Source organism: Triturus cristatus, chromosome 5_1 (genome assembly GCF_964204655.1).
Source record: "Triturus cristatus chromosome 5_1, aTriCri1.1, whole genome shotgun sequence".
Classification (NCBI taxonomy): Eukaryota; Metazoa; Chordata; class Amphibia; order Caudata; family Salamandridae; genus Triturus; species Triturus cristatus.
In genome coordinates, this window is record NC_140587.1 from 164533687 (window position 1) to 164561397 (window position 27711).

The following is a 27711-nucleotide window of genomic DNA, read 5'->3' on the forward strand; positions in this document are numbered from 1 at the left end:
TCCAGTATGGCAAAATGCTGGAATTCCTAAGTGTGCAGAGAATTTGGTCAAGAACTGTATGGTTTGTTTGATGTACAATCCTGGTAAGGGAACTCCAACTCCAGCTGGTCATTTTGCTCCTCCCACGTATCCGTTTGAGGCTTTGCAGCTAGATTTCATCCACATGGAGAGGTGCAACAATCTGAAATATGTCTTAGTGGTTGTTTGCTCTTTTTCTAGATGGGTGGAAGCCTACCCTTTAAGTGACAATACTGCCTTGTCCACAGCCAAAGCCCTTATTAAGGAATTTTTCCCTAGGTATGGGTTGCCGAGAATGGTCTGGAGTGACAATGGGAGTGAATTTGTGGGTCAAGTGATGAAGAGAGTGTGTGATGGGTTAGGAATCCGGCAGAAGTTCCACGCTGCCAATCATCCCTAATCAGCTGGTCTAGTTGAGTGCTACAATGGCACGTTAAAATTGAAATTGGCCAAAATTCAAGCGAGCTCTGGTCTACAATGTCCTGATGCTTTGCCGTTGGCCCTTCTGTCCACAAGAATGACTGTGCATTCGCAAATGGGTCTGAGTCCTTATGAGGTTGTGTTTGGTCGCCTGGCAAATATTTGGGGAGTGCCGCGGCCGACAAAATTTTGTGAGATAGAACACCCTGTACTGCTTGACTACCTGTACGAATTGACGGCTAAATTGCGTGTTCTGCATCAACAGGTTCATGATACTTTGCCACAGGTTTCTGAAGATCCAGGGCACGCCATTGAACCTGGCACGTGGGTGCTCGTGAAGAATTTTCAGCGAACCAAGAACGAGCAGCCCCGCTGGACAGGACCTTACCTGGTGTTGCTATCTACCCGTTCTGCGGTACGAGTACACGGTAAAAAGAACTGGATTCACGGCGTACATTGTAAGAGGGTCCCTTTGCCTCTGCCTTACGACCGGTGGGTCCAAAAAGGACTTCCTGATTCTGAGACTGAGACCGTGCCTCGTTTTCTGCCTTTCAGCAATGCCCGTTTGATTGGAACAAACACTGAGCCAGAAAGCGATGATCTCCTTCAAAAAGCTGTGCCTCCATCGAACCGTTTGAACACTGTTGAACCTGAGCTACTTTTCCGAGAACAGACATTGCCCGGCAAAGAGCGTTATAATTTGCGACCGAGAGCCACGGGACAAATAACAAATTAAGTTCCTTCTTTGCTATTTTTAAGGTTAGCTCCCCTCCGAGAAACTATTTTGATTTTTGTTTTTCGAACCACCATCCGGGTTCAGCTGTAGGGTTGCGGTGCCAAGTCCTTGGAGTGCAAGCCGAAGACGTTAGGTCGACGGTTCTGGTTGGTCTAAGGGCTTTCCCTGGACCGACAGGCGCAATCCTTAGCACGGAAAACCATCCGCCGCGAGCAGCACGATTAGAGGATGGAGTTTTTTGGGATGGAGAGACCTACTAAAAGAATGAGCTTCAAGAGCAAAATGTGTATAGTAATGAGTAGAAAACGTTTTTTAATATTATGTCTGTTCTTACTGTTTAGCTTAATGATGTTTTTAATTGGATATGTGACATTCTCTTTTCAAGTGACATTCATGCCCACTACACAACCCATGCCTCCTCCTACTGTTTCTTCGCATTCTTTTCACCCTCTGCCAGAACATGAGTCCATTAGGAGAATGGAATTCGCTAATAATTCCTTTGTTCAGCTTCTGCACCAATACCAGCTAGTAGTGAACACAACTAATTGTTGGGTGTGTGGCCTTATGCCCCATACCACCGATAAAGGTATTCCTTACCTGGTCCTGCCATTTAGCTACAATGGTTCTGTGTGGGCATACAGAACAATGTTCATTTATGCCCGTGAAGTTAACCCCCTACGTTCTGTGAAGGATAATCCGAAGAATAGTGCTCTGGTCAAGGGAATAGTCGACATGATTCGAGGAATAGGTTCTTATGAGACTAGCCCGAGAGATGAGACGCTAGGGTATATTGGATGGAACGTTACTGGATATGGAGTTAGTCTGAGTGGAAACCAGCGAGCGAAAAGATCCTCCCCGATTTGGATAGTGCCCCATCCGGGTCGTTACTGTCTGCAAGGTAATGGCAAGAATCCTAGAGCTCAGCTAGGGAAGAGTGTTTGCACTGAGACATATGTTTTTGCGTCCCAGACTTCCCCATCGTTTCAAGCAGCTAAGGGTACCTATTTCATTTGCCACGACAGAGCGTATACATGGTTGCCCCCTGATTTCTCGGGCACATGTTTTGTCTCGTTCTTGTTACCTCCTACATTTACAGCTGCGGCAGATTACCACAAGATGAGAATTGTTAGAGGTGTCTTCAGTAAGGAAGATACCGCAGGACAAGAATTGGGAGATTTCTTGAAGGGTTTTCTGCCGTTTTGGGGACCTATGGTTAACAGCAGGAACATACGGCAATTGACGAGAGGGGTCGAGTCCACCATAGTCGAAACTGCCGGCGCCCTTAGTAACTTGACTGCTGGGCTCCAGTCGGATCGCCTTATGACTCTTCAGAACAGAGCTGCGTGGGATGACATACTTGCAGATAGAGGAGGGGTCTGTAAATTGATCCAATCGAGCTGTTGTGTTTTCATTCCAGACAACGCTCAGACAGTTTTCCAAGCCATTTCCAAGCTACATAAGATCTCCGAGTCCGTACATGTGGATGAAGGAGACTGGTCGTTAATGGGATGGTTCTGGGGATTGTTATCCACCTGGGGATGGAAGATCCTGATGGTCATTGGGATGATATTAGCTATCCTTTTCCTGTTCTGTCTTTGTGTACAGTGTGCTCCTGCTATATGTGGCCTTTTTGCTACCTCGTGTTCGAGGAGACCTGTCCAGAGAGAGTTACTAAGTACTAGGATGATGCTACAGCAACATCTTAATGATCTGATGAAAATAGACCTGGATTCAGATTGACGTGAGTTTAGGTTATTGCCTATGTAAGGGCAAAAGGAGGGTCTGAGGTTCCGTGAATTCTGAACCCGTTCAATGAAGGTTGCCGTATCGTGATGATTTTGGTATCAGCGAACCGCAAATGACAAGTGCGGTATGCATGAGTGTTTTCGTCATGCTATACCGATGAATTCACTGTGTATTTGACGATCTAGTCTGAACCCTTGGGTCTCATTTTGTGCTTAGCCGCCATTTTGTGGTTGCCCTCACATAGGCCAATGACTACAGGAAACTGTGGCCAAGCAGGCCTCTAGGGACGCATACACTTTAGCTTGAGTTCGTGTTGACTCCTGTTTGACCTGAGTCAACTGACCTTGTTGCCCGAGGCTTATACTTGTTGAGCCAGTTCCTTGTTAAGCAGCTGGTCAGATAGAGATCAAAGAGCAGGGCATTGTTAATTCTATGACACACGCACACACACCCCCTATCTTGTTTCTCATCTGTTTCTGTTTCTTCCTTTATGGCCTTATGGCCTAATTATTGACTTGGGTTGAGGTCTTTTTGTGATGGGCCCCTCCGGCCTGCTCGAGCAAGAATGCTGGATTTCGCCTAGTCATTTCTGATGGGCTGGATAACTGAAAGTGGGTTTGTCGTTATGTGATGCCTCTGTAATGTCATCCTCTGATTGGTCAAATTTGTAAGTAATTGATGCCTAGCCAGGAACGTGGTTTTTGGCATAAAAGACGATGCTCTGCTCTTTGAAGCTGAGCAGTCTCCTGAGAACATACACCGTGTTGTACTTCTAGGATCTCTGTTACTGGCTGCAGCTAATAAAGGTGATCTTTGACGTCACCAAGAAGAATCCCGTGTCTCTGTACTCTAAGACAGGTGAACCCGAAGACTTTGGGCGTGTCCCCTGCGCCGCTGGGTTTAAATCCCGGCTCTTCAGGTTGGGGCTAAGTTTCATTAAATACATTCACCCTTTTAAGATAAACCTACTGATTGTTCTATCGATATATCCTTAGCCGTGTTTCATAGGGCATGTGCTGGAACAACATGCACCCCTTCTCTCCCATCAATATTACTGCCCGTCTTCGCTTTTCAGCCTTAAACTCATACTTTAAGCTTCGGTTTTGGATAGTGAATGGAAAATGTTCCAATTTAGCTGAAATAACCAACAATTTAGTTCAATGCAAGCTGTGTTCATTTCCCCACTACTATGTCCCTAAACTTGAAATAGGACTTTACAAGAGAATGTAGCATTGTTATTTCTCCACCGAAGAGGAACTTTACCAGATTGATTTCATTTGAAATTTGTAAAGCGCGGACAGTTACCCAAAGGCATCAAACCCAACGACATGGTTATGAGATGATTGTGAGACCTAGCAGACATTTTCTGCTCCAATTTTTCTCTTTCACAACAGTTCAGTTCTTTTTAGATCAATGTATGCTGTATTGAGGCAGAGACTTGAAGCTCCGCCATCATTTTTCATTGGCATCTGTCATAGTCCACTGTAAACTGTGTCTGATCCAAGGTCAATAGGCTTAGTAGCCCTCCTTAGTACCGCCTTGTCTCACTTTGTAACCTCCCATGGCAACACCCCCTGTTACGTGTGTTGTTGCTTGATGGGCTTTAATTACAGCCTCTGAGCACTATTTTCTTAATAACTGCAGGACACGCTCTCTCCTAACACGTAAAAAAAAAAATTATAGCACGCATTTGCAATGCAATAGGTCTTGCATTCGCGAGAGTTTCAGATATTTGTATTGTGAAAACAACACATAAATAAAAGGCAGTGTCATTTACAATGCCTATAGCTCAAACTCTCATAAATGCGAGACCTATTGCATTGAAAATGCTTGTTTTAAACTGTTTTTAAATGATTTGTTAATGTTTTTAGAAACATTTTAAATTACTCATTGATAGTTTTATGCACTGACACCTAGTTAAAAATGTGTATCTCAATTGTGTATAATTATTGTTGAGTATTAGGAGGAGTGGGTGTTATGTTTCATATCGGTACTCTAATCTATGTCCAGGGAACATCGTACCCATATTCCCTACATCATCTCCCCTTCATTTCACATGAACGAGCCTTTTAGGGACATATCGCCTTGAAAGGACAAAACACCTAATAAAGACAGAACCCCTTATAGGGACAGAACCCCTTATAGGGACAGAACACCTTATAGGGACTGAACGCCTTTTATGGACTAAACCTTTCACCTAGTTCCATGCAGAGGAAGGGTGTTTCCCAATCAATACTGCTAAGATGTCATCCTTAGGGTGAACACCCTAAATATCGATTCAGAAATATCGACTGCCCAGAATATCGAATTTTAAATATAGAGTGGACAGAATATCGAATTATCAAAATATAGATAGGTCAGAATATCGAAATTGGGGTACGAAATATCGATTTCCGTAATATCGAATTTAAAAATATAGATATCTATAATATCGATTTTTTTTTTAGTGTTATGTATGGTGGAGAAGTGTGGCTCAATGGTTAGAGCGGCAGACCCTGATGCAGAGGTCTGGCCCAAACCAGGGTTCAATTCCCGCCTCGGCGGGTCTTGGGCTCAATTTCCCCGGACCTGATAATTCTCGCCTCGGTGCCTATTCTAATCATGGGTCCCACTCTGCAACTCTGGGCAATAGCTTGCTTAATCTCCACAACGGCCCCAACAGCGCTAGGATCCCTGGCTTCACCTTGGGGGTGCCCAGGAGTGGGCACTTCACAGGGAAAGGCCAGGAAGGGTTCCACAGCGGTATGTGCACAGCACCTGAGAGACCCTTTCGGGGGTGAGCGGAACGCTATATAAATGCACTACATTTACATTTATGGTAGTATATGTGTTAAAATTATGTATTATTTTTGTAATGTATGTTTAATTTTTTTAAAGTAATGAATGTTATGTAATTTAATTTTTGCGTAATTTAATTCCGTAGCGGGTTGTGGGTTTATAGGGGAATAGGGTGGGAAGTAATTTAATTATGGTTAATTAAATATTAATAATATTTATGTTTTGATAATTAATTGATTGATAATTAATTATTAATTGGTAATTATTTTTTTTTACCTTATAATAATTGATTAATTGATAATTATGTTAATTGTATTTTTTATTATTAGGAGCGGGTTGTGGGTTTATAGGGGAATTGGGTGGAAAGTAATTTAATTGTAATAAAGTAAATATTAATTTGTTTATTTAGGTGTATTGATAATTAATTATTAATTGGTAATTCATTTGTATTAATGGGTAATTAATTTGTATGAATTGCTAATTAATTTTTATTAATTGCTAAATAATTTTTGTTAATTGATTAATTGATAATGTTAATTGTATTATTTATTATTGGGAGTGGGTTGTGGGTTTATAGGGGAATTGGGTGGGAAGTAATTTAATTGTAATAAAGTAAATATTTAATTTGTTTATTTATGTGTATTGATAATTAATTATTAATTGGTAATTAATTTGTATTAATGGGTAATTAATTTGTATGAATTGCTAATGAATTTTTATTAATTGCTAAATAATGTTTGTCAATTGATTAATTGATAATGTTAATTGTATTATTTATTATTGGGAGTGGGTTGTGGGTTTATAGGGGAATTGGGTGGGAAGTAATTTAATTGTAATAAAGTAAATATTAATTTGTTTATTTATGTGTATTGATAATTAATTATTAATTGGTAATTAATTTGTATTAATGGGTAATTAATTTGTATGAATTGGTAATTAATTTTTATTAATTGCAAAATAATTTTTATTAATTGATAATGTTAATTGTATTATTTATTATTGGGAGTGGGTTGTGGGTTTATAGGGGAATTGGGTGAGAAGTAAATTAATTGTAATAAAGTAAATATTAATTTTTATTAACATGTATTGATAATTAATTGATAATTAATTATTAATTGGTAATTCATTTTTATTAATTGATAATCAATTTTTTTCAATAATAATTTTTATTATTTGGTATTTATTTTTAATTAACTTTTTATTGGTATTGATAATTAATGTGATCTTATTTTAAAATTAAATCATTACTTTCTCTACTGTTGCACTCACTGGAGTGGGAATAGTAATTTTTCCCTTCCCGCTATCCAACGCTTTCCCTACTGTTGCACTCTCTGGAGTGGGAATAGTAAATTTTATCCTCCCGCTATCCAACGCTTTCCCTACTGTTGCACTCTTTGGAGTGGGAATAGTAATTTTTACCCCTACGCTATCCAACGTTTTCCCTACTATTGCACTCACTGGAGTGGGAATGGTAAATTTTACCCACCCGCTATCCAACGCTTTCCCTACTGTTACGCTCTTTGGAGTGGGAATAGTAATATTTACCTTCCCGCTATCCAACGCTTTCCGTACTGTTGCACTCACTGGAGTGGGAATAGTAATTTTTACGCTCTCACTATCCAACAACATCTCTACTCTTTTTTACATTACTTTTATTATGTTTACATTTTAAGCTTTTTTATATTATATTATGTATGTTTTATTTAATTGTTTTTAATATTGAATTACTTTTATATTTTTAATACATTAAAAAAAATCGATATTTTAGCTAACTATATTTTAACATTCTATATTTTGGAATCGATGTTTTAGTACTTACCTGTTTGTAGATAGGGAGTCGATATTCTGTCCTTCTATATTTTGGCGTCAATATTTTGGGCATTCGATATTATGTCCCTCGATATTTAGTCACTGAACCCATCCTTAGCACATATGAATAATTTATGAGAACCCTACCCAGGGGGTATACTACACCTTCCTCTACCTACGCACAAGGTTTAAACCCATATGTCATCCTCATACTAAACAAAGGCTAACACACGCACAAGGGGCATCGGGACTCTGTATAAATACAGCACCTCTTCCTATCAGTAGTTAGGAGGGAACCGAGACTTCAAGGCTTATCCACTGACCAGAGACGCCGAGGCTCCTGCATGCAGTCGCTCCAGCTGTCAGTGGTCTAACCATCCCTTGCAGGGTGTCCAACTCGAGATCAGGACAAGGTCCCACACTCTCATTATTCAGGTAATGGGGTTCGAATAAATCCAAGCGGGATTCTTGGCTCTTAGGCTTATTAGCTCTTCCACACCTACTCACATGCTAGGAACACTTAGGTATATCTAGACAGGCATTGTAGGAGTATGTGCTTTATTTTATAAATGCATTTTATATTCATGTATATGTTCATGACTATTGCAAAATGGTAGAACTGTACTATTCCTTTTTATTCTCTGTACTGCTGATCCTATATCTCTGCTAATGTGTAACAGTTGTAGCAGTGCATATATTTTACACTAGAAGAACAACGGTGCAATAAATTCTTATTGTAAACACGCTCAACTGTTTCTTCTGTGTATCTCTCTGAGACCAAATGAGCAACCACGAGTGACTGGGGGAAAAGTAGTATATTGTTTCCACGAGTCTGAGGAATCAGGGTTTGTTATGTTCTGAGGTTGCCAAAAACTAATCTCTCTGATAAAAGGAGATTCTAGTGACACTGTGAGCTAGCTAATGCAAACAAGGCTAACATACGCAGTGGGGGTGCTCAGAGTCAGTCTACCACCCGACCTACAGTGTATGTTATCCAAAAGCGCAGGTCCTGCAGGGGTACTATAGGAACTTCACTACATGGCCTCTTGCAGGTCATATTCAGCCTCTAACTCTTCGAAAGGGAGCTTCTCGGAGTCCCAGTAGAGATCTCCCAACACTCTCAGTCCTGCCTCCTCCCAAGTTTCGAGTGCCGCATGGCGCTCCCCCCCTGGAAAGTGTCAAAGCAGGCCGAAAGCAGGTCTGGAGAATAGGGCACTCTGCTACCCACTCACCTCCGGTACCTTGCCCAGCATCTCGTCTATTGGTGGGGGTCTATTAGGCGCCAAGGGGAATAACTTAGATTTCTGTCTGTTGACCTTGAGGCCAGATAATCTATCAAATTGCTCCAGCATGGCCTGCTCCCCTTCCAGATCCGCAGTCGTATCTCAGAGGAATAGTAGGAGGTCATCCGCATATAGGGCTTTGCGATGGTGTGTCTCTCTGATCATCTGGCCTCTGTAATCGTGCCTCTTTCTCGCTCGTCAAGTTAGTGGCTCCATAGCAAGAGCAAATAGCAGCAGGGACAGTGGCCATCACTGACTCGTCCTTTGTTCCACCATCTGTCTGGAAGAAATAGTCTGCCCCATACGCACTCTGGCCGTTGAGTTGAAGTAGAGCAGTTACCCATGTCACGAACCCCCCCAGGCCCATCACAGTCATCACTTCGTATAGGAAATGCCATTCAACACTATCAAAGTCCTTCTCAATGTCTACAGCATAGACCACTGCTTCAGGCTTATTATAGTCCTCTGCGTCCATAACAGTTAGGAGTCTTAGTATGTTTGTGGCTGGGTTCCGCCCTGCTATAAATCCGGCCTGGTCGGAGTGGACCAACGTCGACATGTGCGGTAACAGCCGGGTTGCCAGTATTTAACTTAAGATCTTGCAATCCATGTTTAGCATGGATAATGGCCTGTACGCCATGTGACCATATGCCGGTTTCCCCGGCTTCAGCACCGGAACTATGAGGGCTTCTCTAGTGCTTTCCAGCAGTATCCCTGTGTCCCGGTCTTCAGCATACAACTTGACCAAGCCAGGGGCCAATTCTTCCACATATGTGGTATACAATTCTTCCGGCAACCAGTCTGTGCCCGGCGTTTTATTGCATGCCATATGTTTAACGGCCGCTCGCACCTCCTGTAGTGTAATGTCTCCTCCCAATACTTTGGTCTCTTCAGGGGCTAAGCGTCTCATCCACAATCCGTCCAAATATTCTCGGGTCTCCACTCTATTGCACTGCGCCGAACTCTTATATAGCCCAGCATAGTACCCAGCGAAGATATATTTAATCTTCTCCTGCGGGTATTGTCTGTTGCCCTCCCCATCGTCCAGGTCTACTATTGGTGAACCCTTGTCTTTAGGGTTTGCGTGCCACGCTAGCAGGAACCCCAATTTATCCCTCTCTGCCTGTGGTCGTTCTAGGTAGCGCTGATATTCATAGCACCTGAGCCTTTCCGTCTGCCTCGCCACCTTCTCTTTAGCCTCCTGCTCTATTTCCTGGAGCTCCGGGTGTCCTAGGTGTCTGCGCTCCAACCCTCTGAGAGTCTTGTCTGCCTCCTCAACTTCCTTGAGGAGTGTACGCCTGACTCCTGTACCTTCTGCTATACAATGACCTCTCAATATCACCTTAAAGGTGTCCCACGCTACCTGTGGGGAAGAGGCTGTCCCTTCATTCTCAGTGAAGTATTGGGTTATTCTGTCCCCAATCCCTTCTCGAAATACTTGGTCTTCTAGGGTGTCTGGGTGGAGTCTCCAGGTGGGAATCGCAGGTCTAGACCGCGCCCAATTAAAACTTATTAGCGCTGGATTGTGGTCTGAGATTGTACGGGACAAATATTCTGCAGTGTGTACTAAGCTCTGTACATCTGCCGTGCATAGCAGTGTGTCTAATATCGTGTGTAGCTCGTGTACTGCCGAGTAGTAAGAGTAAACCCTGTCGCTAGGGTGAAGGATTCTCCATTAGGCCAGCAATCCCCATCAATGTCACAAGTTATTAAATGCCTGTGATTCGTGCACTGTCAGGGAATCCCGTAGTGAGGGATGGGACCTATCCAGAAGGATGTCACCCAGGCTGTTAAAGTCTCCCCCCACGATCGTTGTGCCAGTCAGGTATGGAGCCAGGAGATGGTTTAGTTGGTTAAAGAAAGCAGGTTGGAGGCATATACACTCACTATGCTCTTCCCATCCAAACTGCTAACTTAGTCCTGCAAGTGGTTGCTTGAAGATTGTGTAGTCCGAGGGGGGTGGTCTATTGCTCCGTCGGCCCTTATGGCTGCTACCCAGCTCGCTCACATCAGAAAGTCCTCGCCAAGCTGCCCCCATACCAACCCCAGTACCTAGTCTCTGGGCCAACTTCATCAAATGTCCCCCAGAGTCTCTTCTCGGCTACCGCATCCGTTTATCCCTCAAATAACGTCATCAGCAGTTTGTGGTGTCGCCTCTGGGAGTACTGTGCTCCGGGCCTCAGACTCGCAGGAGCCCTGTTTGGAGTCCGTCTCCATCATTGCATCGCCGTCTTCGGATTGCGCTTTCCCCCTCTCCTTCCCGCTTATCAATGCTACCACCTCCATCACCTTTTTTCTTTCTATTCGCGCCTCTTCCTGCGTGGGGCCAATGCGTCTCTCTTAGTTCTGCTTGCGTGGGGTCTGTCTGTTTGTCTTCTTGACTAGGGTGCCTCGTGGGCCGGTCCTATTCCCTCTCATGCCTCCAGCGATTACCAGGTCTCTTGCGGGGTTCGGAAGAACTTCGCTCCATCTGGCAGGGTCACTCGCAATTGGGCTAGATACAGCATTATATATTTATAGTTCAGCTGGCTGGGTTTTTGCTTTACGCTCTGGAAGGAGCCTCGTTGTCTCTGTACTTCTCTCGAGAAATCCGAAAAGTCTTACTTATACATTATTCACCTTGATATCCCCCTTTTGCTGCGCCTAGACTAATATATGGTCCCTGTCTTTGTAGTGCAGCAGCTTTGCTATCACTACTCATGGAGGGGCTCCGGGTATAGGCGGTCTTGCCGGTACTCACTGGGCTCTCTCTAATACATGGAACTCTGATAGTCTTCCGGTGCTACCTCTGTACGTATCCAGTAATCCAGGTAGTCTACCATGTTGGCGCCATCTACTTTCTCAGGTTGTCTCCTATTCTAATGTTATTTCTGCGAGACCTGTTTTCGGTGACCTACGCTCGCAATTCAACTGTGCGCACTTTTGTTTCGAGGGTAGCCAACTGTTTTTTCATAGCTGCTATTTCTGGAGAGGCTTGTGCCAGCCGGCGCTCGTTCGATGACACTCTGTCAGTCTGTGATCTTCTGTGAGTATGCCCAGATCCACACCTATGGAGTCTATCTTGGCCTCTAATCGGTCACTGGAGGAAGTTATGGCCTGTAGTAGGATCCTCGTTCTCCTCTATCGTTCTTTCAGCGGAGGCTCCATCTTTGTCCCGCTTCTTTGGGATTTCCCCATCTTTCCCTCCAGATATGCGTTATTCTTTATGCCCCTATTAGTTTGTGACTTTTGACCAGGGTTCTCCGTTCTTCGAAGGATATGCGCTTTTAACTATTGCACCCTGCCAGCCCTACTTGCCTGCTCAGAAGTTTGCTGTGTCGTGCCTGGGTGACGTATGTCGCTATTTGCGCAGTTCATGGATTTATCTGCATGGGGAGTGCCTCTCAAGGCTCCTGGGCCTGCCAGCGCTTTACTCTGTGTGCAGCAGAGTCCTACGGCGCCACCCGACTGCTCCGGTTTTGGGGGTGTATCGTCAAGTATCTCAGAGGTATCCCTTCTCTTTGGCGCGGTTTCCTATCTTGTGGGCTACATCGTCTCAGGCCTGCTCCGCGGATGCTCTTTCTTCACCCCAGCCAGGCTGTCTCATCTCCTGGGGTTGCGTCAGCACAGTGCCTCGCTTCTCTCTTGCACCTGTCTCGCTTCTCCAATCTATGCGCCTCTCGGCCTCACCTTTTTGGCAGCACCAGTCGGGGGGGTGGGGAGGGGGGGGGTCTCATGCTCTAATTCCGGTGGTCGGGCCCCTTCCCGAGTCTCATTCTGTTCAGGGGGTCGCACTCACAGTCTGCCCCGTCAGCAGCACCCTCTTCTCCGCTGGACTCACCGCTGCTCTGTCCCTCTGCATTGGGGCTCCTCTTCTTGCCGTGTTAACCACTTCTCAGGCCCGCAGTGCTCAGGTCAGATATCTTGATTATGGTCAGTCCTCTGTCTGGGTCCATGGGTTCTGGGCCAGCCTGGGCCTCGCCTGCTGTCGTTCACGCGATCCATTCTGAGCAGGACAGGCCTACCTCAGCTCAGGAACGTGGCCGATGGGACGCCTGTCATTTCTCCATGGATGTGCCTGCTCCCCTGTTGCAGTTCCTCTGTGCAACTCTCTTCGGTAGCTCCGTCGTACCTGGGGGTGGGGGGGGCTTAGGGATGGCTCTCCGGGGCAGAATGTCAGTCGGGATCCATCAGGATGGAGCTGGATGGCAGCCAGCCAATCGGAGCTCTCAAGCTGTGCTGCTCACTCCATCGGAGCCAGGACATGCCTCCTTGAGAATGAATTAATCTGTTACACTGTCTCAACATATATTACACGTGTTATTGCCAGAAGACAACAATTAACAGAACCGTTTGATTTTGAAGATTAGAGTTTACAGTACCTTGAACCCGAGGATACTTTGGTACAACTGTTCTTAAGAAATTGACTTTTATATACTGGATTTTATTGGTATTTTAGGATTTTCTCTTATATATTTATGTACTGTGTTATATCGAGCACAAACAAATGTATTTATGTGGAGTTTTATATGCTAAGTATTTTTAAATTGCTTTTATGGATAAATAATTATCCGAATAAAGATCTTGATGAGGATGAATATGTATTAGTGATGTGGGATTCATATTATTTTTGTGATGTTTTGTGATCACTGCACACCTGTCCCAATAAAGTAGCCTTTTACTCTCACTCTTCGGTCTTTCTTGCGTGCAGTCCCACCCGAAGATAGAAATAGGTTCTGAGGTTTCTTTTTTTCAAAAGACCAACTTAAATCATAAAATAAAGAAAACAGGATAAACATAGACCATCCGTCACAACTGGTAATGGCTGGCGCTGCTTTGGAATGCAGTCTTGTGCCTTGATCTTCAGCAAGGAAATAAAAAAGACATTTCTTCACTCTGAACATTTAGTTAGGAATGGAATCATTTTTTGGATCGAGAGAAAATACTGTATCCAATGCTCAGAAATCCTGGCTGTCCATGAACTTCACTTTTAGTTTTTTTTAAAATTCTGTTTCTTGTGATTTTCAAGAGGTTTTTGTTTTTCAATTTACACTTACATATTAGAGGTCAAATTAATATGACAGGAGTACATATTCATGGAGCAAGCACACTAAGCATTTGTTAATTTAATCGAATAGTCCTTAGGCCTACAGACAATGCTGTCTAGGATGCGTCTTGGCGCCTGGATACCCTCATGGGTGATAAGCAGCGCTCTACAAATCCAGCTTCCATTTCATGACACGACATTGGGCTGAAGAGCCGGCTGCGGCCTGAATCCCTCCCAATTCCGTCCCATCGATTGGCTTGAAATCAGTAACTGAATCAACCAATAAGTGATCAGGATAAACAGGTCCAGGAGCTTCACACCATCCCTAACACCATTAAAGTCGCTGAGTCGCTAAGCTAGCCTTTATGTGAAGACAACGTCTTAGATTACACGCAAGGTTGTTTGAAACATCTCAGTGACAATTGTGGAATCCCTAATCACATGAGAAAATTAGGCTAACAATAATAATTCACATTACTACACAAGAAGAGGGTGTGCTTGAAGGCCCGGAAGGTTTGGTGTCTATCAGACCATTATCGTTTTCTATTTGTCTCTTTTGATCCGACATACATGGTAAGAGCGCTCCTGCCACTGGGTCTGTAGAAGTTCTTTTAATGGTTGTCTCAATAAGTTATCCCTTGTGCTTAGAATGGCTTCTCAACAACAGCTACTTTGCCTTAATGCAGCTCTGTACCATGCTTGCAGCACCTTCTCCATTGTACTTTACTGTTTCAATAGCCGCCTCGCGTCTGTATCTATATCGGTCCCACACAGTAGCCGGTCACTACTATGGCATTGCGTGCATTTTGAGACTGAGAAATATTTTTACTTTTAGCCAGTGTTTTTATTAATGATCAGGAAACAGCAGCAACCCCAACAGTAACATTTTTGCACTAAACATGACAAAACAAACATTCACAAAGCCAAAAGGCCGGCAGCCAGCACTGTACCTATTGGCTTTCTCAATGCTTGTTCTCTATTGTTTCTGTAGCCCCCTCTTAACGGGCCTTCGTACATGATTTTAAGTCTTGCACAGAGATGGCTGTACCGGTCTTGCCAGCCTCTTGTAATCAAGCAACATACAAGTAAAGAATACATATAGATAGTGAAAATCTTCATCAATTGGTCTATTTTTCTCATATTTTGCTTCTGCTACAGCATACAACATAGTGGACTCGGTCGGCCCACTTCAGCCTCTCACAACGGCCTCATATGAAGCATTCACATGGTTCTACTGTGGTTGTTCCTTTGAAAATGAAACTTTTATTGCTATAATTCGGGCGTCATGGTTAGGCCGCTGCATGTTTTTAGGTCTCGCTGAGCCAAAGGCTCGAAGAGACATTTTGTATGTGGGATTTTCAAAGTGCTACCCACAGTCTTTTGGCTGGCCTAAACCTTGAGTGCACGATCACATGCACGTGCACAGCTGCTCCCACTCCTCCCTCCCTTCTCTATAGCTTTCTTTCACTTTAGCCACTTTGACCCTTGCATTCCCCCCTCCCTTCTCACCCAGCCCTTTGATGCTCTGCTCGATTACTTTCACTTTCGCCGCTTTGATGTTTGCTTTTTATTGCCTTTGTTTATGTGACGGAGATCCATTGCATTTGGCAGAACATTTCTGGGGCCGTATTGCATGAAATACACCAGGTGGCGCTAACGTGTTTTACAGAGCACCATACAGCATTTTGTTCTGCGTTAAAAAAAGACGCTTTAGGAGCGGAAAGGAGCTATCCCTTTTACTTGTATTAAAATGCATTTTTAAAGGTGTCTCAAAGGATCCTGAACATAGTTTATACTAGCATGCTCCAATACTGTCCGTATTTCACTCCTGATTGCACTGGCCTTCCTGGTCCTAAGACTCAGACTCATGATTTTACTGTTATTTCAAAACCAATCTAACATTGGTTTTGTTTTAGGTATTACCTTAGTAAAGCATACCTATGTGATCTTACTCTCCTTGGTCAGTGTTTTATTATGGATGACAAGATGTTTTCTCATTAGGACTCGCACCATAAGCCTCTTTCATTCCAAACATCTGGAAACGCATTTGTCTCTGTAACTATATAGTAATGGCTTTCAGTTACAGCTGATGGAAATTATGCTACACACCTATTTATTGCCTTCACCAAACGATTCTGCTTTCACTGGTGTGACCATAACTTGCCAAAATATTTTACTGATGCTTTCGGCAGTGTCTCCACTTCTGTCTGATCACTCCTCAAATGACACCTTCCTTAATCCCACCCACAAGCAAGGTAAGCCACTCAATTTTATGCTAATTTCAAACACTTTATCCAAATCTAAACCAATCATCGCTCCATCTGACATCACACATTTCACATGCAAATCAGTTCGCCTCCTTGTAGATCGCTCTCTCATGTACCCATCTGCTGTAGAAAACAGGACCCCACTGCTCTCACTGCTTTCCACGTGATCTTCATAAAGACCTCACTTCAGTCTTGCACTACAGCTCATACAACTGCTTCATTATCCACCTTGTACCAAAGATAGGCCTCAGCCATGAATTACACTTGAAATAAGAGCGCATAACAGTAAATGAGGGCAGCAGTACATAAATGGCGAAAGCACATATTCACTGCTAACTTCTTGGTTAATAAGCAAGCCCTTCATACACTGCATAATGATCTAGGAGGTGTCAAATCTATCTATTTCCAGGACCTCATTACCTCACCATCCACAAGCGCTCTGTGCAAAACTTCAGCTCTTTACTCTCTCCATCATCTTCAATTATCAGTATTCTATTGTTCATCCTTACCTGCTCATGACTTCACCCTGCTACATCTGCTCCAAGATTAACACTATAATTAGTTCACAGTGCTCAAGTCCTCACTCGCCTCAACCCTGCGCAGTTACATTATTACGATTTAACACAACATCCTCCTAACAAACGTTCCCTCTTATGAAAGTAAATAATCCACCCTGTGCCCCCCCTGTAACCATTTCGTCCTCCCTTCATCAAATCTTTGCCTCTTTCATCCAACAGTTTCCCCTGCGTTTCCCTTCGCACTGACTGCCTGTCCTGTAACCGACTACTCAACCCTCTCCTGTGTTCGGGACCCTTCATTCCACTATCCTATCCTCTCCTCTGTTCTTGTCTATGCTCATACTCTTAGATCGTTCTGCCTCTCCTTTGATATTGCTGGTCACCCCACACTTTTCTCAATGAGCGCACGGGGCATTAGCTGGGTACCAGCCCTTATGCTCCTCAATAAGCAGCAGCAATCGTTGCAGTTTCACCAAGGTGAGTTTAGTAAAAGTTTATTTTACTACTTTCGATAACTGGTGCCTTTCGCAAACAGAAAAGGTAATGACAATGTATGGCACATTACAAGATGGCATGTTTTAATACTAGGGCTTCTGATTATATGCATAACGTTTGATCTAGCAGACATGATTGAACATATGGTGAGACCCTTAAATGAAGGCTTCGGGCTCAAATCACAAAGGGACTAATATGCAATAAAGTTACGTGTCTCTTCACTCATGGCAGAATCTCCGCACTGCACTCACTGCAGTGCGCTGGACAGAGAGGCTGCCCAGAGTGCAAAGACTCCACACTTGTACCTTTACTACACGTAAGTCCCTTTGCAAATCAGACCCTTAACCTCTACTTCTTTGTGATTTTTAAAATAAAGAGAGGGAAGCATTTATAGTAAAAATGGAAAACTCGTGTCTCTATTTACAATGCAGTTATTGTTTTTTTTTAACTTTCAAGAAAATAACACATTTGTTCTTAAACGACATCCATATCTTAAATCACACATTTTATGATTTTGACATTTGGAATTTCGTGTCATACCCTTCACTTGTGCCCATTCCCGACTTCTTATACCCTTGTTATCTAGCAGTGCTTTCAACACCACAGGCCATCAAATTCTGGACGGAACGGCCCTAAACGGTTTCGCCCATACCTCTATAATCACACTCAAATGCTAACAAGCATTGGCATAGCCAATAGGTCTCGCCTTTGGGACCGTTTAAGTGTTTAGTTATCCAGCACAATATCCTTGGTGCAGTAACATTAACTGTTGCATGGCTAAACACTTATAAGGTCCCAAAGGCGAGACCTATTGGCTATGCCAATGCTTGTTGTTGTTTCTTATTGTTGTGGCATATGCTGGCAATAAAAAAAAGTAACAAAAGATAAAAAAATCATGCGTTTACCAAAACTTTACACGGCAAAGCACATCAAGAACTCCGCAAAGAGCATCTTCCTCAACTTGAAACTAAGTACTGTACAAAATAAAACCCTTCATCCCACCCAAGGACCTCAAGCAAGCGACTCAATCACTGGTGGTGTCTAGACTCGACTACGGTAACGCAGTCCTCACAGGTACAGCAAAAACCCACTTAGGTCCCCTCAGAACAACCCTCAACGTAGCAGCCAGAATGGTCACCGGAATTAAGAAATATGATCACATCTCCCCCCCGCACTCCAAGAACTAAAAATGACTCCCAGTTGAAATGCGTGCCAGCTTCAGAACTGCCTGCCTCACGCACAAAGCCCTGCACACAGGGAAACCAGACTACCTGGCCTCCAAACTCAAACAAGTCGGCCAGACTAGGAACCTCAGGAGCACAAACACGCTACTTCTCATCCCTCTGAAATCACGCAAACAAAAAAACGCATCCCGGTCCTTCGCTGGAAATGCACCCAAAATCCGGAACTCCATTCCTGTCCATATTAGGACTACCCCCTCCTTTGTAAGATTCAAAAGACAGCTCAAAGACCTCTTCCTCAATCGCTCTCTACCGTACCGATAGCTACCGTCCTCAAGCCAAAGTGCACTATTAGTAGGATATTAAGTCTTCTACCTCCTACGCCTCCACCACCCCCGACTTTATCCCGCGTCACCGCAGGAGGCCGAGTCGAAGTCAACAGGCGCACAACGGGAATACTACCAGACGCCCATGCAATAAGGATCTACCTCGCGCTGAGACTGTCAAAACGCCCTGAGCCAGCATATATACTTTTTGCCAGACTGTATGACTCTTAACGTGACAAAGGTAGTAAAGTGCTCCGATACCTTCGGGTCTGGCCAGCGCTATATAAAACTCCTAAAATAAATAAATAAATCAATGTAAGAAATATTGGCTTTGCCTATGCTTGTTTTCCATAGCTGCTAAGTGACACCGTGTCATATGTGACACCTTCAGCCAATGCTGATGTATTACCCAATATCACTTTGTGTGCTCTTTTCTTTGAGCCTGTAAAAGGAAACTACATGTCCCATAATGCAATTTGCTGGTAAGTTCTGAATCAAACCCAAGACTTCCCAGTAATGTTAGACAAGCCTTTTTGCAGCTGTGTTCTTGTTTCAGTGATGCACGTTTGCTCGCTGTTCGCCCCTCCTTCCTAAATAAGTAACATTACGCCACAGCGCCAATCGTTTTGTGTCATCTAGGGACGGACACGGACTCACTCCTTCCCTCAGTGTTTATGAGGGAAGGAGACCCTTGGGCAACAGGAGTCAGTCTCTGTAGGAGCAGGTTTGTTGTCTCTTCCTCAGCTGCTCCCTGCAGGGCACATACACGGAGTTTGTGTTTGCAGTTCTATATGGCGCCAACACGAATGAGCAGCAGTTCCATTACACAGCGCTCCTTCCCCTGGTTACAGCGCTCTCTCACCTGCGCTGCAGACACTCCCTCACTCCCGCCCTGTCCCCGGCAGGACCCGCAGCGCCCCCACATTCCTCCCTCCATCATGGAGACCTGGCATGAAGTAGACCCCGACCCCCTCAAGAGAGGACTGTACCCCCTCCCCCCAGTGATCTCCCCTCATCTGAGAGGGTCTCCCCCCTCTCACTCCCGCCCTGTCTCCGGCAGGATCCGCAGCGCCCCCGCATTCCCCCCTCCCTCGTTGAGTGATGGACTGAAGAAGGGCCGCAGGGTGGGGGGGAAGGAGGCCCCGGAGAAGGTGAAGAGCAGAGACCGGTCAGTCACATTGTACAGGGAGAGCCTGCCCGCCTCATAGTCCAGGAAGAGACCCACAGCCCTGGGGGGCACACGGGGGGCCAGGAGGGTGGAGGGGGAGGTGGCAGCTTTGTATTCACCATCTCTGAGACACACTGTCCAGTGTCCATCCTCAGGTGATAGTCTGATCCTCCCCTTCCTGTTCGCAGCCTCGTCACACACCCCCAGGTCCCAGCCCGTCTTGCCCTCCACCTCCACCTCCACCTCCCAATAATGCCTCCCGGAGCTCAGCCTCTCTCTCCCCAGGACAGCGACGACAGGATCGAATCTCTGGTCCGTGTCGGGCCGACCCTGGTCTGTGCCTCCCGTCCTCACGCTCCTTCCGTCCTCGGACAGGACGAGCCTCCGATGAGCGGTGTCCGGATCCAGGGTCACCGCAGCTGCAAGAGACAGAGGTCAGAGGTCATCAACCACTCATAGTAGTAACAACCACTCACCCAACCACGGAGGACCCACAGGCAGTTACTCACAACCAGTGCTAAGTGCCAGGATTGTCATCAGGCGGCCACTGCAGCTGGCGCCACACACTGCCCCTGGCAGCGCCGTCACTGATAGGAACAACACCATTACAACCATCACACGCCTACAAACACCACTACAACCATCACACGCCTACAAGTGTGACAAACCGGATTATACCAGGCCTAAGAGTGCTAGGGCGGCAGGTGATAGTCAAGTCAAGTTTCAAAAGACCTTTATTCGAATTTGTTAAAATTCATAAAAGTACCGACACATCAAAGAACATATACATACACATAATACAAAACAATTAAATAATTTACATTTCATAGTAACAAAGCAATTCATACAGAGGATAGACAGTAAATTCCATTAACTTATAAGGTTTTAGCAGTAGTATTTTTTGACTGAATCTGATTACAAGGACTTTCCATAGTCTTGCGTGCACGTATGGCTAGTCTTAGAAAAGTGCTAGTGCGAAATGTCAGTTCATCATTGTCCAGGGTGAGCAGCAGCATGTAGGATTCCTGAAGTGTAAGAGGTCTGAGCTTTCTAAAATATGGGGTTAAAAGCCATTTGGTATATCTCACATAATATTTACAGAAAAACAGAAAGTGCAAATCATCTTGAGTACTTGTACCGTCACAGGGGCAGGGGGTAAGGACAGTATGGTGTTGATACCCCAGAGGAAAAGAGAGCAGAAATTTAACAGTTCCTGCCCTTAGACGAAACAGTAGAGATCGTTCCCAATTTGACATAGACAGTGATAGGTAGGGTGGCATGATTTGCATACAGAGACCATTACCAATGTATTTTTTGACCCCTGATTTCTGTAGTTCAATTCCAAGCCGTTCATTACGATAAAGTGCATAGAGTGCCTTTTGAACCTCATGTTTGTCCTTTGGTTCAATAGCCGTTGGCTCAGTAAACAAAATACCTCTTCCTATTTCATTAAATATTTTAAAAACTTCTTTAAACCAGGGAATCTGTATGCCATTATCACTATTGAGGCAGTCCCTAATGATGTTTTGCGTAAGGGCAGCAGCCTCATTCCTCCAGATTCTGATCCAGAAGAGTGCTGGTCTTGCTTTAATAAAGTCGTTTATGAATGGGAGGTTGAGTTCGTTATGACAGATGAAATTGGAAGAGGAAATTGGTGCTCCCAGCAGTTTCCTGCAAAAACGGTTTTCCTCTCTTTGAATACCAATGCTGCTGGCCGATCCCCAAACTTCGGCTCCATACGTAGCAACAGGGGAACACTGTAATTTAAAAATTTGAACAATAGCTTTAGTGGCGCCGATTTTCTTAGGGCGTGGGAGACTCAGGACGGAGTTGTTGGCTTTCGAGAACTTGCTCGTGGCGTGGGCCACATGCCCACTCCAGGAGCCGTTCGCAGCGAAAACCAACCCCAGATAAGGGAACTTATGGACAGATTCGAGTTTATCTGTTCCAATTTGAATAGTGCCGAGTTTCCTTTTGCCCGGCCCACAAGGCATAATAAAAGACTTTTTAAAATTAACTTTTAAATCCAGTCCCTCCATAAAATTTACAAAACTGTGTACGAGCAGACGTAAGGCGTTTGGTGTACGTGCCAAAAGGACAGCGTCGTCTGCATATAAAAGTACGGGCAAGGGATTTCCTAAAATGATTGGGACATCGGGGGTAGCTTTCTTTAAACAGTTGGACAGGCCATTAATATAAATGATAAACAGCAGGGGTGCTAAAACGCACCCCTGTCTCACCCCCCTTCCTATCTTAATGGCTCCCGATACCTCTCCGCCCATACCAATACGTACCCGAGCTTTCAAGTCAGTATGGAGATAGGCTAAGAATCTAACAAGAGTGGCATCGAGACCATTTGACAGGAGGGTTAACCATAGCTTGGATCTATTCACAAGATCGAATGCGGATGAAAGATCCATAAAAGCTAGGTAAACGGGGGATGAGCGAGCAATGCAGTATTTATCTATTATCAATTTTAAATTTAGGCATTGCTCGACTGTTCCTACCCCACTCCTAAACCCCATCTGGCAGGGGTCTAAAAAGTCAGAATCAGACACCCATACCAGTACCCTATTATAAATTATTCGTCCTAGTATTTTTAAAGTATTGTCCAGGAGGGAGATGGGACGATAATTTACTGGGTCAGATCTGTCTCCCTTTTTGTAAATGGGGACAATAATACTAGTAGCCCAGGTGGCAGGCATGGCTACATGTGGAAGACTATTAAAAATATTTAAAAGTATTGGTGTCCAAAGATCAACATTAAATTTAAGGATATCTATAGGGAGGCCGTCTGGCCCGGGCGCCTTGTTGCCTAGGCTCTCTTTGATAGCTTTCCTGACTTCTAAGTCCGAAATCTCTAAACCTGCTGTTTGGTTCAGGTTAGGGAGGGGTTGCTCATCGGAGGGGGCAGCATAAATATTAGAAAAATGGGTCTCCCAGGCTGTACTGGTTATATTGCAACTAATTTTAGTAAGCTCTTTGCCCATTTCCCTCGTTCTCCTAACTGCCGTCCAAAATGGGCCGCTGCCACCCAGATTGGCGCTGATAACCAGCTTATCCCAGTGATCGGAGAGCAAATTTGCCTTCCTTTTCGATGTTTTATCTTTATAGTTTTTCCTGGCGGCTCGAACAGCGTCCTTACACCTGGGATTGGCAGAGAGGGCCTTTCTTAACTCTCTATTGGCCACGGAGCAAGATGTATCAAACCACCGTGGCTCTTTATGGTCAGTAGAGAGTGGGACTGACAGGAGAGTTTTTATATTGGTGCATAAAGCTTCAAAATCAGTAATCAGTTCTTCATTATTTGTACTGGGGGAGGAGAGACATTTCAATAGATCCGGATATGCCTCCTGAATCGTATCTAAGATGGCCCCACAATCAATTCCTCTCCATTTAAGGCGAAGGCCATCAATTGAGGGTGTGATATCCCTAGCTCCATTTAAATTCATAAGAATCGGACTGGGTGCGAGGTTAAAAATAGCAAACAAAGGATTATGATCGCTGAAGGACGTTTGCACCACAGAAGATTTGATTAAACAGTCCGTTAACACAGGTGATGTAAAAATGTAATCGATAATTGAACCGTTATCCCTGCCCTTAAACGTAGGGGCATAGGGAAAATTCATATCATACCCTACACTCATTACATCAACAAGATTGAAATCCGAGAGTATGCTAATCAGTTCCAGACCCCTGCGGTCATTACAGTGATCAAAGTTAGTGGATCCATAGTTATCTATAAGTTTCACATTAAAATCTCCCCCGATCAGAATACTAGTCTTAATATCTACTGACATGGAACAATCAATTATATTTAAAACCTTAGATAAGGCAACAAAATTTTTGTTCGGTACACCATTAAAATCATTATTGTAAAAATTAATTAAATAAATTGTGGTCTTTGATTTCAATTTATATTCCAGAATTTGAATGTTGGAATTAGCAAGGTTATCTAACTTCAGAACATTAATTGTACCGCCTGCCAAAATTCTAATCCCCGTAAAGAGTCCACCCACCGCTCGGCCAAAACTAGGTTTTAGAGATGTCAGGCTGAAACAGTGGTAGCCTTCGATATACAGGTTATCAACAGCCCAAGTCTCTTGGAACATGAGTATGTCTATGTCCTTAATTAGTTCGGTCCAGGCAGGGTCAGAGAGCTTGGATTCTAGACCTGCGACATTCCAGCTTAGGATTGATAGGCCGTGTTTGAACCCCTGGTTGATAAATGTGCACCTAGTATTCCCATTATCATAGATAGTTGATTCATTTGAAATGACCGGAGTGCTATCCGTCAATATGATTTCTGGAACTACTGTTTTAGCATGGAGTGATGCAAGTGAATTTATGATTGTGGCATCCTCTTGGTTACAAGTTTTTGCATTCTTGCATGATTCATTATTAAGGGGTATACTCAGTCAATCCTGTTCGTCTAATGATGATAGATAGTCGAACCGATTGAAAGTTGGGATATTGTACATTGGCCTGACTTGTGTCGTCTGTGCAAACTGGAATGGGTTAGGGATTGGATAAGACCTATCCCTGTGATTGCTCTGAGGCATAGTTGGGGCTTGAAAATGTTGTGGATGGTTGGGGGTAAGAATTGGCATTAGAGGTTGTGGATGCCAATTGGGGTTGTTGGAAAAGGCGGCATTTGGGTTCTGGTTTTGGGCAAAAAAGGGTGATTTAACCTTTGCACCAAAATTCATCTCTTGGTATGAGTTAATGAGGAAATTGTTGGGAGGGTTAACCGTGGCTTGTTCTGGAGGTATCAGGTGTCGATAAAAATATCCTAAGGGAAGGAGCGTGATGTTAAATTCCCATGGTGATGGTAAAGGGGCGTTGGCTAGTGTTTTCTCTGCCCAATGTGGTTTTCTAAAACTAATAATGACACAGTCGCCCTCAAATTTTTTCCTAAGGGGTCCAATCCAACCCACCCGCTGTGTGTTAATAATCTCCCTTGCACCATCAATCGGGTAATTGCAATTAGTAATTAGCCAGTGCAGGGTTTTATTTTTGAGTGATATGGGATTTTCATCCTGATCCTCTCTTAGTTTAGTAACATTTACTAACACTAATACATATGCACCGCATTCCGGAGGAAGATTGATGCGGGCCGGAACTTGTCTGGGCGGTTTTGGGATGGGTTGGGTCAAGATAGGATTGCTTGTAGAAATTGAAGGGTGACCTGTGGTGCTCGCAGTTGAGAGTGTGGTATTCGCGGTGGTATTGATGCCAGGATCCTTTCTTTTATCTGTGAATTTGCTATTAGTATGTGATGTTGCTGTTTTTTGTTTAGTAATTGGGCCATTGGCCAGCGCAACAGGTACAACTTTATCTGCATTATTTGGGGCGGCTGGGGGTACTTGTAAGATAGTTGTTTTGGGGCCTACTATATTGGTGGGGTTACTATTTTTTGTACTGGTTGCAGGACCTCCTTTTAGGAAAATCTTAAGAGGGTTGCTCAATTCATCTAGCTGTTTTTCTAATCGAGCAAGCCTATTTTCGATTGGGGATAAATAAATGCTTAATAAATCCCCCAGTCTTTCCAACAGGGGGTCATATGCCTTGTCTATATTTCCGTTAGTGTTCGTTGTTCTGCCCTGCTGAACAGTTTCACTATCATCCCTCTGGGGTATTACCGTAACCTTAGTCGCGTTATGATTATTGTCAGGGACAAAGTTGGTATTTTTCCCAGGTTTCCTTTGTGCCCGGCCATATTTCCTGATCTTAGTTACCCGGGGCTTGGGTACGTGTGACTTCAGTTTTTGAATTGCCCCCTCACGCCTACCTCTAGCATGCCTGGTGTTATCAGCAGATTGTACTTTGGGAGAGGGGTTAATTAGTAAGTCAGGCGTTTTTTCCAGGTCTGTGCTAGTGTCGGTATCTGTGTCTAACAGGGGAATTGAGGCTGAGAGGTTGACCTCACTAGGAATGGTGTGTATGTCAGCACAAACATCAAGTAGGGGTCTGATGTTATTAGGCATAATTTGTGCAGGTGTAGTGGCGGTAGCAATGAGGCCAAGCGAAGAACGTCTGGCATGCGCCAGGTCTTGTGATACCCTGCGTTCTAATAGATTTATGCCCTGGTTGATGGCATCATTGGCCTTAGAAATAAAAAGGTCAATGGGGCCAGTCACAGCGGCAGCAGTTTTGCTGCGGGTGCCTCTTGGGGCCATGCTGACAAATAATAACCCCTGTTCTGCGATTTGGGTTGTTACGCAGGACTACGGATACAAGTATCAATGACACATAGCAACATTATAGTTATAAGGCAGATAGTCCCGGAGATGATAGCGGTACCCACAGTTCCCAAATGAGGAATGGCCAGTGAACCAATGAACAGTACCTTCAAGTTGTAACAAATAGATGAATAAAAGGAGGCGGCCCCGTCCCGTCCTCCTCGTGCCTCTGAGGGCCTAAGAGGGCCCGCCCTTTGCCCGGGCTTAGCCCGGCTACGCCCGCGCGCGGTCCCGCGATGCAGGGGGCAGAGTTATTTTTAAAGCGCCTACGGGCGCGAAATGCAGGGTGTCCGCCTCCGGAAGTTGTTGCAAGGGAGCCTGGTCACCGTAGTCCAGCGAAGCCTCCACACAGCGGTCGCCGGTAAACCCACAGCGACAGCGGGAGGGGAAGGACTGCAATTCAGGACTCGCCAGCCCCCTGGAAAGCGCCACAGGTAGGGATAATGTCACCGGCTGTATTTTGAAAAGGAGCGAGCATGGAAACCCGCTCAACCGGGGGCAGAGTTATTTTTAAAGCGCCTACGGGCGCGAAATGCAGGGTGTCCGCCTCCGGAAGTTGTTGCAAGGGAGCCTGGTCACCGTAGTCCAGCGAAGCCTCCACACAGCGGTCGCCGGTAAACCCACAGCGACAGCGGGAGGGGAAGGACTGCAATTCAGGACTCGCCAGCCCCCTGGAAAGCGCCACAGGTAGGGATAATGTCACCGGCTGTATTTTGAAAAGGAGCGAGCATGGAAACCCGCTCAACCGGGGGCAGAGTTATTTTTAAAGCGCCTACGGGCGCGAAATGCAGGGTGTCCGCCTCCGGAAGTTGTTGCAAGGGAGCCTGGTCACCGTAGTCCAGCGAAGCCTCCACACAGCGGTCGCCGGTAAACCCACAGCGACAGCGGGAGGGGAAGGACTGCAATTCAGGACTCGCCAGCCCCCTGGAAAGCGCCACAGGTAGGGATAATGTCACCGGCTGTATTTTGAAAAGGAGCGAGCATGGAAACCAGGTGATAGTCATTTTATAATGTATATTGAATGAGTAATTGGTTGCTGTGGTGGTCATCTCGAAATTAGCCAGACCGCACACCTGACAGACCTCCTGAGGCGGAAGCCGGGAGTTAGAACTGCCGCTCATTTGTTTACTAAAAATTGTGAATTGCTGCATATTTTTAAAACCCCACTTTCCCCTCTTCCCTTCCTTCACGTGTTCAGGGCACTTACCTGGGGAGACGCCGCGCAGCCGATCTGAACGCTGCCGCGGTCCAAACATCTAAGGGAATCTTGCCGCCATTGCCTGCTCGATCGCGGAGGCCATGCCCCCCTTGAGGCCACGCCCCCCCCCGAACCAGCATTTAAAGCACTGAACATTAGCGTTTTATCCACACCTGACAGACCTCCTGAGGCGGAAGCCGGGAGTTAGAACTGCCGCTCATTTGTTTACTAAAAATTGTGAATTGCTGCATATTTTTAAAACCCCACTTTCCCCTCTTCCCTTCCTTCACGTGTTCAAGGCACTTACCTGCCTGGGGTGACGCCGCGCAGCCGATCTGAACGCTGCCGCGGTCCAAACACCTAAGGGAATCTTGCCGCCATTGCCTGCTCGATCGCGGAGGCCACGCCCCCTTGAGGCCACGCCCACCCCGAACCAGCATTTAAAGCGCTGAATACTAGCGTTTTATCCACACCTGACAGACCTCCTGAGGCGGAAGCCG

At 45.0% G+C, this 27711-nt stretch overlaps 1 protein-coding gene across 1 annotated transcript in view; it reads right to left on the reverse strand.

The window, feature by feature from the left end:
• Window positions 1-19621: 19621 nt before the first annotated feature.
• Window positions 19622-27711, reverse strand: part of LOC146830524 (E3 ubiquitin-protein ligase TRIM39-like) — a 165880-nt gene continuing 157790 nt past the window's right edge. Inside the window, exon 8 of the mRNA XM_085604727.1 lies at window positions 19622-20190. Within this exon, the coding sequence (XP_085460853.1) occupies window positions 19640-20190 (551 nt within the window). The 3' untranslated portion in view covers window positions 19622-19639. The remainder of the gene's footprint in view (window positions 20191-27711) is intronic.